At 34.6% G+C, this 14,716-nt stretch overlaps 1 protein-coding gene across 1 annotated transcript in view; it reads right to left on the reverse strand.

Moving 5' to 3' along the window:
• Positions 1-14,235, reverse strand: part of Luzp2 (leucine zipper protein 2) — a 171,042-nt gene extending 156,807 nt beyond the window's left edge. Inside the window, exons 1-3 of the mRNA XM_028789237.1 lie at positions 14,165-14,235; positions 9,223-9,304; positions 85-147 (exon numbers count right to left, since the gene is read on the reverse strand). Of these exons, the coding sequence (XP_028645070.1) occupies positions 85-147; positions 9,223-9,297 (138 nt within the window). The 5' untranslated portion in view covers positions 9,298-9,304; positions 14,165-14,235. The remainder of the gene's footprint in view (positions 1-84; positions 148-9,222; positions 9,305-14,164) is intronic.
• Positions 14,236-14,716: the final 481 nt, after the last annotated feature.

Below are 14,716 nucleotides of genomic sequence, written 5' to 3' on the forward strand. Positions count from 1 at the left end.
TCTCAAACTTATGGTAAATTCCAATTTGCATTTTTCTGTGTATTCTTTGATTAATGCACAATTTTCCCGTAACATGAAAATTACCTCATTCTGTAAGTCACGGATCATTTTGCTCTTTCTTTCCACTTCAGTCTTCAAAAAATTAATCTGAAAACAAATAAAATATTATGGATATACATTCTCAATTCATTATCGTGTTTTTTACTTTATATCATTTTGAGGTAAACTAAAATTATTACAGTGTTAAACTAAACATTGAAAAAGAAAGGGTTAAAGTCTCTAGTAACAAAAACCCTCATTTCTTTCATCTTTGTTCAATTTGTTCATATGAAAAGCATTCTCATTGCAATAAAACTTGTTTACATTTTTCAAAAACATAATTTTTATTGTAGTGAAATTTATTATTCATGTTTATTTTACTCAATTTATCTACATTATTTTTAAATTAATTATGAAAGTAATTAAGTTTAGGTTACTGATGTAAAAAAATTAATCAAGGTGATGAAGACTACTGTAACTGATATAACTCTAAATACAGTAAATTAAATAATTTGGGTTCTATCAATAGAAGAACAGTCTAATATTAGCTTTACCCTCTACATCCATCCTTTCATGATGATTTCCATTATCATATTTTTCAGGTAGTGTGTATGAGAAATCCACAACACAGTAAAAATTGCCACTAATTTTCACTGCAAAATATAACAGCATTTATTGTCTTTTCTATTGTGTTTTAGTTAAGGCTCCCAGAGAGAGTCAGCAGCTTTGAAGCTCAGGCAGATGGAAGTTGTTACTGACCACCATTTAGGTTGTGATAATTCAAATATGCTCAGATGATTAGCAAAAAGAGAAAAGGTTTCAGAGAGACTGAATGAAGTCAGCATAGATACCTGATAGATAGAGTGGTCATATAGATAGGGAGGTATAAGAATGATTCCAGATGGAATCTCTGATACCTTCAAGAGCTGAAACAGATATACTACATTCTAGAAGATTCATGGTACCTGACTCCTGATCTTTGGTTTCCATAAAGGGATGCTGGAGACTTACATTACCTGTAAGTGTTCTGTCCTTAAGAAAGGCAGTTAATACAGCTTTGTTTGTTACTGAAAACTCAAGTCAACCCATTTGGTAGTGAATATGTACATATATATATATATATATATACATATATATATATATATATGCAGGACATGCTTAAAAACTACCATGTTTATTATTTTGGTCATTAATTGTCAATATAGATTTAAACTAAAGGGATGCTCATGTAAAGGAAATAACATTAACCACAGGCACTGTCCCATTAGGTAGAGAATTCAAAGCCATTAGTAAAACAAAAGGATTACCTGGAAGGCCATGATACTATTTAATATTCTATATGTCTGTAGAACCTGGACATGCCTACTGATGGACAGATTCTATGACTAGTTCTACGTGAGTATTTCATTGGCAACAAAAACTTTAAATCATGAAATAGCAATCTTATTTCCATATATAATCTTTATCACTGATGCCAAGCCCTCTTATATTGATATTCAGTATGTGATAGCTAAAGTTCACACTGATTAGGAATATACTGAAATAGATTACACTATCAAGCCTATGATTCTTTAAATACTCCTCACAGACATAAAATCTTGAGAATATAAAACTCAAATATATTCAGAATATTTAAAATATTAGCATTCTGAGATCACTGGCTTAGAATCCCAGCAGGACTTAACTTCCCTGCAGAAATAAGCATTCCTAGTATTTACTTCAGTGATGGTTTTCAGAGAAAAAATATCAACCATTTGCAAGAACAGTGCTGCCTTATGCTTGCTGAGAATAAAAGCTTTTAGGCAAGTTTTGCTTTAGAATTATATCTCGTCCAGGACAAGTTAAGCCATAAAAGTTAACAAGAGTCATGAAATACATCCAAACACCATTAATATATTTAATTATCATGGTCATACCTGCTAGTTTGTCATCCCTGCTGTCTGCCCGGCTTTGGCAGGGCAAACCCAGAGCTGAATGATTTCCCACTGAAACATGCATGAAGAGATAAAACAAATCCTCATGTCTTCATGAAAAGTGTGTTGGAACATGATTGGATCAAGGTGGATCTACTGATCAAATAACATGAATTTTCAGAAATATATTTTTCTTGCACATTTTATAATTGAATAAACAATTTGTTATTGTGTTTCACTGAATTTTATTTTGGACCATGAAAAAAAATCTTCACTTACTGTAACACTTTTTGGGAGGGGCAGCAAGAGAAACTTACAATTTTTCATTTGAATAAAAAGGGTATAATTTAAAATACAATCAAGGTCACCATAAAAATGTATTATCCCTTTAAATCTCAAATAGATTAGCTGAGGGGAATCACTTGTAAGCTCCTCTGGGAGGAGTTTCTAGAGAGGTTTTATGGAGAAAGGATGGTCAACCTGAATGTGGGTTGCACCACCCTCTGAGTTGAATAAATAAAGAAGAGATAAAACACAGATGGCTGGAAAGAACTTAAGAAATGCTCTGCTCCTTAGTCATCAGGGACATACAAATCAAAATTACTTTTAGATCTTATCTGTACCAGTCAGAATGGCCCAGATCAATAGAAGAAAGCCAGCTCACGCTGCTATGTATGTGGGGGATTGGGTACACATTGCTGGTGGGAGTGCAAACTTATACAGCTATTATGGAAATCACTGTGGAGGTTCTGCACAAGATGGTAATTAACCTACCTTAAGGCTAAGCTATACGACTCTTGGGAATGTGCCCAATGGGCTCTAAATCCTACTACAGAAACACTTGCTCAACCATGTTCATTGCTGCTCCCTTCATAATAGTCAGAAATCAAAAACAGCCTATTTATCTGTATTAGTTTGGGTTTTATTGCTGTGAAGGGACACCATCATCAAGGCAACTCTTATAATGAAACATATTGAATTGATGCTGGCTTACAGTTGTAGATATTCATTCAATTATTGCCATGGTGAGAAGCATGGCATTGTGCAAGCAGCCTTATTGGCTGAAAAAAGCCAAGATTTCTACATGGTGATCGAAAGGCTCAAGGAGGAGGCTATCTCCCCCAGGCATCCATATTTGCTAATTTACTATCAGGGCATGAGAACACTGTTCCCATTTGCATGTGAGTTTTGTACCCTCAAATATGACTTTCTGGTAAAGATGTTTTTGGTTTTGGTATATGATCATGACATCTACAAAACTGATACTTTAAATTTTACTTCTCCAATTGGGATGTTTTTACTTCATTTTTCTGACTAATTACATTGATGAAGACTCCTCTGTACCATGTTGAGTAAAAATCATGAAAATGAGCATTCTTGTCTTGATCCAAGTGTCAGAAATCTTTTAACCTCTTCATATAAAATATAGCATTAGGTTTTAGATTATGTAAGTGATCCATATGTTAACAGATAATCCTCTTTTTCCTAATGTGTTCAGTTTTTCTCATGAAGTGACTTTGCTTTGTATCAAGTGCTTTTTGTGCATATCTTGATCATGTGGCCTTTATCCTTCACAATGTTTATATTTTTTTAAAATTTTTTTATTGGATGTTTTATTTACATTTCATATGTTGTCCCCTTACACCATCCCCCACCCACCCAGGAACCCCCTATCCCCTCACCCCTCTTCTTCTCTGTGGATGTAACCTCTATCTACACCCCCACTCCCACCTCCCCACCCTCAAAATTCCCACCCCCTGGGGTGTCCAGCCTTCATGATGTCAAGGTTCTCTTCTTCCACCTATGCCCAGCAGGGCCCTCCACTCATACTTATTCAGCTGAAGCCCTGGATCCCTCCGTAAGTGCTCCCAGGCTGGTGGTTTAGACCCTGGGAGTTGTGGTTGGTTGGTATTGTTGCTCTCCTCATGGTGCCACAAACCCTTTCAGCTCCTTCAGTCTTCACTCTAACTTCTCCATTGAGAACCCCATTATCAGTTCAATGGCTAGTTGTGAGCATCTGCCTCTGAATATGTCAGACTCTTGAAGACCTCTGAGGAGACATCCATATCAGGCTCTTATCAGCATGCACTTCCTGACTTCCACATCAGCATCTACCTTTGGTGACTGCACATGGGATGGATACTCAGGTGGAATGGTCTTCAGATGGCCCCTCCTTCAGTTTCTGTCCCTCACTTTGTCTCCATATTTGCTCCCTTGAGTATTTTCTAAGAAGGACCAAATCACCCCCACTTGGTCTTCCTTCTTTATGAGCTTCATGTGGCCTGTGAGTTGCATCTTGGGCATTTCAAGGTTCTGGGCTAATATCCAATAATCAGTGAGTGAATACCATGTGTCTTCTTTTGTGATTGGCTTACCTCACTCAGGATGATAATTTCTAGTTCCATTCATTTACCTAGGAACCTCTCGAATTCATTGTTTTTAATAGCTGAGTAATACTCCATTGTGTAAATATACCACATTTTTTGAATCCATTCCTCAGTTGAAGGACATCTGGGTTCTTTCCAGCTCCTGGCTATTATAAATAAGGCTGCTATGAACATAGTTGAGCATATGTCCTTGTTATATGTTCGAGCATCTTCTGGGTATATGCCTAGGAGTGGTATAGCTGGATCCCACAATGTTTATATTTATGCTTCCATTATTAATGTAAATATTTGAAACATCCTTGGATTCCTTTTTATAAAATCACTTTTAAAATCATGAATAAACTTTTTAAAACTTGCTAATATGATAAGTTTGATGTCATTTTGTTTAGTATAACTGTTAACACTGTTCATAAGACAATTTCTTGTCATCCCCTCCCAATACACACTGCATGGCCTTATTTAGCTTTGTACAATACAGCTGGGAAAATTTCATTGTTTCTTATTTATTTAACATTAAGAATAACCTCAATAAATTGGTATTAATTCTTTTTTATTATTAAACATATTTAAAGAAATCACTTAGTATTTCTTTGGAAACTATTATTTTTATTTGAATATCACATTATTATAAATGATACTGAGAAATTTGGTCTATATTTTTATAAATTAAAAAATCACTTACACATTATAAATAATGTGATTATAATAAATTACAATAACTTGCAATATAGAATTAGTATTCTTGGATATATAGAATTTCTTATGTCTAAACACATCTTATTTCTGTAATATATAATATTTTTATCTGTTCATAATATTTATTGGAGATTTCTTACGTATTTGCAATAATTTACACTATTGATTGTATCTTTAAAATATATTCTCATTTCCTCTGTATTGTTATTACTTATATACTGATGGGTTTTGAAGCTGCACATGTAAAGTCATACTGTGAGGGCAGAGTAGTCTATAATGATTTCAGTTTTCCCTGGGTTTACAAAGCTATTGCTTGTCATGTCTTTGCTCTGTAAAGTATTTTTGTTTAGTATTTTGCCAATTATTTTCCTTAAAAGTTATTTTGTATGCATTCTTCTAATTTGCTCATTATAAATAGTAATATTTTCCATTTTAAGTGCAACATTTTAAGTATATTTTCCCATTCTAATTTTATTTTGTCCTACTTAAGATTCTGTGTTAATGCAGTTAAACTATTGTAATTCAGTGTGGTTTCTAATACACTAGAATTTCGTTAGATTGGAAGCTTGCTTACTTTCCTCCTTGCATTTAGCAGTTCATTATTAATTCTCTTGTTATGTGAGGGTGACTAGCACATACAGTGTTCTTACCACAACTCACGTAGAGATTTGATCAGTCCCCTGTCCCAGAATGGCCTAAGTTGCCTTTCTCATGAAAATTCACTTGCATAAAGAGTTCCCACTCTGGAAATCTGATGTCTGAATGGAAAGCTACTGCTTTATGTGTTATCACCATCGCTTCCCTTTCATCTCCTTCTTATCACTTTGCAGGGAAGATCAAAGGAAACCAAAGGAGTCCTTTCTTTTTTGCACCCAGAGTCATCTCAGGAAAGGCTTTCTTTGAAGTCGGTCACCTGGAATCATTGCTTTATTCTCTGAGCTGCTCTTTTAGTAATGCATATATTTCATGATTTTGCCATCACATTGGAGAATGAATGTGCACATTTTTCAAACTTCAATACAAGAATTAAGCAAATCTCATGGTTTTGACATCATCCCACTATCCAAAACTAGCAGTTTAAATTGAAGTCTTTCACAGCTTACGTTGAAAATGATTCTTTACTTTGTAATATTCCAACAAATACAATGTATAAAGGATATATATATATACAAAATACAATCGTAATTAATATGTAATATAATACAGTTTTATATATATATATATATATATATATATATATATATAATACAATTTGCTATAATACAATCGTTTGCTTCGTAATGGAGGATCATTCAAAAAAAATGTGTTCATATTCACTTTTTATATGTCTAAGTTAATATAAACATAGGAAGGTATGTAATTTAAAAAATTTTTAAAACAATTATAGTAAATAACAAAAAGAACCTGACTGAATGCAAGAAAATACAATGCCTTATCAAAATTGAATTGTTTTGTAATTATGACTGAGGATAAAGTTTGAAATGCTTAGTCAGTGATCACTGTCAGATAAGTGGTCCAGCTCACTACTATAAGAGGGCCCCGTTTTGACCCAGAATCTGAGATAACTTCATACAGTTCATTGTCAGCTGTAAGAGTAGCTTATATAAATCCATGTATAGTATCTGGATAGTGTAATTAAATGATTTTGATTAATAATGTCTTAGAGCTGAAACATTAAAACATCCTAAATGATTAAGAATAGACTACATTATTTGAATTTTCCCTTGTCAGATATAAATCCTATGTCATCCTTGATAATGTTTAAGGCGACATTAGGAGGCAGTAGTGGTGATGATAGCCTACAATTTCGATGTTAGTTACAATTCATTATCCACCCTGCTTAGAACCATGTGTGAACAGAATCATAATTACCTAATGAATAGCTTCATAAGTATCCCAAGTAGTCAAAAAGAGAGCCTGAGAAAGATGAAATGATATATGAATGTGGAGTTAAAATGATGAACAGAGATGGAAGGACAGAATGTCACTTTCATGTCTACTATAGTCTATATGCCAGATGTAATTATACTTTTAGTATAATATTTATTATTTTAATGTTATACACTGTTTTAATTGGATAAATAAGCAAACTGGCAGAGCTTGATCAAGTCCACAAAACACATGATCCAATAGGAATTACCCTCAGAATAGCATGTCAATGCAGTCCTTGCTAACAGTTTCAGGTTTAGAATAAATGTTAGAAGGGTAGGGATAGGGGCGTTAAGGCTTTAAAATTCATGAGAGAGGTACTGAGAGCATGTTGGCTGGAACACTGGGACCATATTCTGCACCCATGACATTTCTACAATTGGTTATTCTCTCTTTGTCCTGTGCTCTTTCAAGATTAACAGTGTTCTCCTCAGAATTCTGTCTACATAAAGTGTTAGAATTGGCATGGTTTGTGTGTTAGTAGCTCTGCCCACTATCAAGAGAGTTATTTACCTCCTGTGAGTTATAACTCTTTGGGAAAGAATCAATAACACAATATGGCTTTATTACAAGGGTCTGAGAAAAAAGTGAATAGAGTATGTCTGTTCTCAAGACCATTGCTTTCTATCAGATTAAATTTCCCAAGATAAATTCAAATAAAGTCTGTGGTCAAAGCAGGAATGGGATTGCAGACAGAGTCATCCAACAGTTGTTGAGGAAAAGAATGACTAGGCAGGTGCTAAAAATTGTCCATTCTTTTATAATACATTTAGTGTCCAGATAGCCAAGCATTAGACCATCCAACATAAAATCACTGAGTGTTTTCATGCCATCCAAGTATGCGTTATCTTGACAGATGGAAGAGATAATGAGAAATTCTTAACAGGAAACAATCCGGCACACAGCAGAGCAGACCATCATTGAGAGAAAGGCTGCCCTTAGGAGTCAGCTTGTCTCAGGTGACAAACTGAACTGAGTTTCAGAAGCAAAGTTCTACAATCTTATCTAAGTTGTTAGAAGCTTTGCAAATAAAAGGTATACTACAGTGTTTAGTTAGAGTGTCTGAGATTCCAGTAATTGGCCAAGATGGATACCTGAATTAATCTTGTTTCTAGTTTCTAATTATAAGGCTTTATTTTATTGGTATTGCAGAGTCTGTTCAAAGAACTATGTGCCAACCAAAGACCAGCTTCATTCTGTCTAGCCCAATAATGTACTTGAAATATTCTCTATTTCCTTGCCTCCCTCAATGTATCCACAATAGTTCTTATACTCTCAGGACCATGCTTTCAAATAACAATCAACCAGTTCAAGAATTATGCCCTTTAGCACCTCTCCAAACCACTCCAGACATGCCCTCTTGACCTTAGGGGCAGATACCCATATTGTAGAATACCTCCTATGTCTTGTGGCTATTGTAGTTGTTCACCCAGCCCACACTAGGCCTTTTTTAGCTGTCTCACCTTTATATTTCTGAAATCACAATAGGGTCTCCTGTGCAGTTCTGCCTGGTGGCTATCTCTAGCCTTCTCCATGTGGGCCCTGAACATGACATAACCAGTGATGATGATTCTTCTTTTCAATAATGTATTCAAATCTGTTGACCTCAAAAAACACATTTTCTATGGCACTATATATTATATTTTCAAAAGCAGATTCAGGCACTAGGTATGAGATAGAAATCTTATCCTTATAAGTGGTACAAAAGTGACTCGGAAATGAAGGTGAGATCTGTAGCCCAGCATTTATTAAGGAGCCTATTTTCCTGTCTTGGGTGAATATCAGTGGTAAGAACCAAAGTGTGAAGGTCACAAGGACATCATCTTGGAAAGATGTGGGGATCTGTTGGCCCATTAATCTGTGTCTTACTCTGTGAATAGTTTTTAGGACTAATGACTAAGCAGATAGTATGAGCCTGCACCTGAGTGATCACGTGTCATGGATGTCTGAGACAGCTTAAAGATCTGTATAGACTAACTGGCTTTCAGTACAGCTTCCATCCCAACCATGAACTGTTAATGTGAGCCTGAGCCAGTTCCCTCTCTCATTGGCCTCTTGGTTTATCTTAAAGAAATAGAGAACAGGAGGAGCTAGAAGACCCTCAAGGCCCCTTATACAGATCAAAATGACTGAAGTTTCTGTTATGGTGACTTTATTTTTGATTTTTAGGGTGTATCTTTATAGTGCCATGAGAAAAGTAAGAAATGAATTCTCAGTCCCAAAGCTAATAGGCAAAGAAGAAACATAAACCCACTCACTGTGGCCTGGTGTTTCTCTGCTTTCTCAGATGTCTCTTTAAGTTGATTCTGCAGAGCTTCCTGAAGAGACTTCATTTCTTCCCTAGGTTAGTAGAAAAAAGTGGATAGAGGTGATGTCACATGATTCTACTATTTTCCATGACCTTTGCAAAGAGAAGTTTGTATATCTATCTAAACTTAAGGAGCAGTTAATTATAATTATGAAAGGCTACAGAGATACAGAAAGATGCATCTAAATACTCTGGTAACAAAAGGCTGTCTTTCATGAAAATACTAAAAGCTGGTTATATTTAAAGGATATCACCTTGTCATTGTCTTTTTATAAGAATCCCACAGTGTGAGTCACTGTGAACAATGAAATATGTTCAATTAACCCAATGCAATAATTTGAATTGGAAAGCTAATTTTACTAACATCATGTAGGGCATGAACATGCTGGGTCAAAAATCATTATAGAATTCTAAAAGACATTATTGTAAATTTCTGATCATCATAATTTAGTAATTCTATAGCATTTTGGCTTTGTATTCCTGAGAATATTTTATGGAATCATAAGAGAAAGAGGTTTAGTTCTAACTATGGCTTCAGAGGCACAGGAAAGAAAATATATGACTCTACATGCATAAACATTATGCCTCAAGATCATTAGTATACCTAAAATACACCTTTTAAAAAAATAGGGGTTGGTGGAGAAAAACAAATATCACATTGTCTCTCCTATCCATAATGTAAGTCAAGAAATGTTCTCAATATAAGCATTGAGGATATGAACAGATGATAGTAAGGCAGTGAATATGAATAAAGTATGGTGGGTGTGTGTGCATGTGAATGTTATGATGGAAGCCACTATCTTATGGCTTATCTAACTTACAATGGTTATTTTCTGTATTCCTGTTAGGAACTTAGAATCCATGCATATTTGATAAATTATACTTACTTGTTTTAACTTGATTTTTAATCACTCAGAATATCACCTCAAAAATATTATGGTATGTGTGTGTATGTGTGTACAATAGAGTGCACATATATGCTAAAGGACCATGCCAGAGAAGCTGTTCAAAATCAATAGCAACAAAGCAGAGCACTGCTCTATTCCATGAGAACCAAAGCTAGTTGAAGTTCTGCAGTCAATTGTGGGGAAACTAGCTCTGTTAATTTGTATAAGTGATAAAGTTCCTTTTTGTAAATTTCTTTATTTAAAACTGGTCGCAATAATATAGCCATTTTGTAGTTTTGTGGCAAAGTTTAGATGATCGAATAAACTAAATGTTTAGCACAAAGCCTGGAAATGCAAATTACTTATTCTACATACATTAAAGAAACAAGCAAACAAACACTCAACCCCGTTGAGAGCTCATGCACATTTTTTTTTAGCAGGAAGCCCCACAAGATGGAGTGTTACCCTTTTCTCTGCTGGGAGTATTCTGTGTCTCTTAGATTTCTGCTCTAGGTACTGTGATCATGCAAATTCATTCCGGAGAAAGGGAGAGAGACAGAGAGAGAGAGAGATAGAGAGAAACAGAGTCAGAGAGACTGAGAGACTCAGAGACAGAGACAGAATACATTTGGAATCATTCGTTGTGATCCTGTCCAAATTCTTCTTAATTCATAGTCTAAAGCTAAATTCTAGTTTTTTTGGGAGAGTTACATATATGAACAATTAAGTGTGGAATAACAGATTATTACAAAAAAATTTGTGAGATAATAATTAAATATTATAATATATAAATATTAATGACAAAATAACATAAAATAAAATATGATCATATGCAATAGATACACATACATATATTATCTATCAAAGTATGATACCAATTCAAAGTATGATATCTGCAGCTTATAGAAAACTGGTGTACAAAGGGGTTCATGCTCACCTGTAGGAAAGAATTATACTACTTCTACTGAGAGGGAAAAGGGAAGGAAGAGTGCTAGGGAGGAAGGAAGGAAATAGTCTTCAATTACAGGTTGAAATATGAATTATACATTCAACGAAATAACTTACTTTTCATTCTAGATTTTATGTTCAAACTATCCATTGCTAGTTTCAAACAATGAGTAATATATTTAATAAAATTATATTATCGGGGATGAGGGAATAAAAATATCTTGTATTCTGGTATGTAAAGGTGAATAGGGAACAAGACAAAACATCAATGACATCTGTTACTAAAAGTTGGAGTAAAGGCCTGGGAAGTAGTTTAAAGTACTTGTTTCTCATGCAGAAAGACTAAGGTTCGATTCCCAGCACTAATGCTGTGACTCACAACCATCCATAACTCAAGTTCTAGGGAACAAGCTGCCCTTTTCTGACTTCTAAGAGAACTAGGTGTGCGTGTGGTACATGGATACACATAGAAAAACACTTATGCAATAAAATAAAATACACAAACATATATAAAGAAATATAACATTTTAAACTGGTAGGAGCAGAGAATTTTGTGCATATCTATGTAGAACATAGCTATTAAGTGTGATGGACAGTTAGGTCTTACATCTACTAACCAACTGTCACCACATTTTGTTCTGTCTTCCTTAACCAGCCCACTGTTCTCATAGACTTACAGTTTCTATGCTATGAGAGAGATGATTCCAGGCTTGCTTGCTTCAGGAGGATTTGACCATACAATTAGGCCTGGCTGCTTCACAGCCCCTTTGGCACAGAACTGAATATCTAGTTCTAAGAATGGGTGGGTCGTGTGACACAGTGAGATTGTTCATATGCTTGGCTATATTAGTATAGGTTTCCATATTGTGCAAGCATTGGGAAGCTTCTTTGTATAACGTTCATTTATATTTCTCTCTCGGCAAGACCTGCATTTCAGGTGGTGATGAACTGGTATATCAGTCAGTAACTTAGAAAAATCTTGCCACACCCCAGTCTTCCAGTGGTCAATACTCTTATGGTGCTTTGAGTCCTTGTCATTTTCAGGTACTTATCAGCTATTTATAATTCATTATTTTCCTCCATCTCTTTCACACATACACACATATTTCTTGGTCTCTATTGTTAGAAATAACCACCTACTTACCTTTTCATATAGCTATAAATAGATACCTCATATCTTCTAGATTCACGTTAAATTTGTCCCAGATACATAGAAATACTCAAGTAATTTGCTATTTGTTCATGAAAGGAATTCCAGTTTATTCCATTTGGTTTTGAAGAAGTTATCTACTGCTATCGATGAAATTTACTGAGATTTCTATGATGATTTTAATAGTAGACACAAAGTGAGTTATTTATTTTCAACAAGTTTTCTAATTTTGTATAAAACTCTGAAATTTCAGTACCAGCACATCTGGTTTATTTCATCTTTTTATTGGGACAGATGTTCCGTCATCTGAGAACTTGTGTGTAATGTACAAGAGAAGATGATTACTTAAATATATTATATAGACGTAATGCCATCCTTCTAGTTGGCCTAAGGGTTCCACATGTTATTATAAACAGACACAGATACCTAACAAAATATAGTCAAAGTAAAGTACTACATTTTTCCTCAGACACCTTACCTGTACCTTCCTATGATAAAGGCTAAATTTTCTGATACAATATGATTCTACCAAAAGTAAGTCTTCATTTCCTAGTCTTTCCTGTCCTCTAGGAAACATGGCTTCACTACTCTCAACACCTTCTTTTCATTCAAAATGGAGCTGGCATAACCATTCTCCTGAAATTAAATATTCCCCTCCCTGCAGAGCTACCCACTATGAGGTCTCAATGTTGGACACTGAAATCTACTCTGGGGCATCCCTTAAAAAATTTGGCCTCAAACCCAGTTCTCTCCAGCTTTGTTAATTACTGACACCTGATTTGAGTTATTCAGATATTATTTTTGTTTTTTTCCAATTTTTTATTCATTTGCTTTGATTGAGATGAAAACATTTGTTACAGTAACAACTTCCGTAATTCTTAGTTTATTTTAACCAACAATTACTCTTTCTGTTGACATATTTTTTCTAGAGAAAATACATTGTTGGATTGTTACTATGTTGTTCAATAGGTATCATAAACTTCCTTCTGTAAAAAATGAAATCTTATCATTTTGACCAAATTCTACCAACTCCAAATCCTTCAACCATCCCAGTAGAATGGGAAGAGTATTAAACTCCCTACTTTTAAGAGGTCAATGTTTTTAGATTCATTCAAACTCCTTTTTTTAATAAAACAGTTACTAAGATAATTAGCTTTGTTTTTTGCAGATGAACCAAAACACAGAGGTTAAAAATCCAGTTTAAACATCATCCAGACAGTAGATGGCTGAGATGGTAAATTGCTAAGCTCATTGTAGATACTAAAATAAATTGTGAAAAAGACAATAAACCAACAATATAAAATTATTTTAATATTAGCATCTAATAATGAAAAGCAAAAACTCATCACTGTAGATAATAAAGAGTAATCTGTGACACCGATATTTTAACTACATTATTGACCTAACCTGAAAGTATGTCAATGTCAATGACAGGTTTCAGAGTTAATATGTAAGATCAGCAGAGGAGACCAAGGCTGATGACAGGGCTAAAAATCAGTGACTCGTTATGATATGTGTAATATTTTTGCACAGCTTTTTGCCTGCTGATCAAAAAGCCAGCATGGAATTATATGGACATTGAATTTGACAATTTTTTATAATTCAAATCCCAAGAATATAGGTCTCAGTAATTTATTTAACTGATTCTAGTATAACTAATTTGCTCAGTTCCTGCCTAAAATGTAGATCTATGGTGTGAGAGAACTATTTACAAGAAGTCCAGTATAAATCTCATATGCACCCAAGTGTACAGAAGAAGATAAGTTCATACATTGTAGTGGGTTTTGATAAACTCCCTGACTGTATTTTAATAGTATTGTAAAAATAGAGGGGGTAGCGGTACGGGAGAGGTATTAAATTAAAGAAATATAGAAAGAATAGAAACTACTGTAGAACTCCCTTCTTACCTTTGTTTCTGGCCTAACTCCAGAAGCTTCTGAACATCGGTTTTGGAAGATTGCTCATCATTTTTCAAAGACTGGAAGAGAAATGAGGGAAAGACATCTTAGTAAGATAAAACATTGTCATTCACTTGTATTAATACTGTCTATATTTAGTATCAGGTTTGAAGGCAGTTGGTTTATTGAATGAACATATGGAAATTAGTCCCCTTGAGTATTGATGGTGCCAAGGATGCACACAGGGGTTCCTGATACACAGTAGGACACGTTCACCTCTTAGTACAGATATAGGTTTGAGCTCAGGCTCACCAGATATTGGAGAAAAGAATAATATTCTGCAAATACCTCATTTTCTTTTTTAAGAAAATCTTTAAAATTTTTATTTTCGGTGTGTGTCTGTGTCTATGTGCTCACCTAATGTGTGTGCTGTCAAACATGTTACAGTGGAGATCTGCAGGTCAGAGGACTGCTTTGTGCAGTTAATACTATTCCAGATTTACATGTGCTCCAAACATGAGACTCCAGCCACCAGGCTTAATTGGCAAGCACCTTAACCCA

Source organism: Grammomys surdaster, unplaced genomic scaffold (genome assembly GCF_004785775.1).
Source record: "Grammomys surdaster isolate TR1022 unplaced genomic scaffold, NIH_TR_1.0 125801, whole genome shotgun sequence".
NCBI lineage: Eukaryota > Metazoa > Chordata > Mammalia > Rodentia > Muridae > Grammomys > Grammomys surdaster.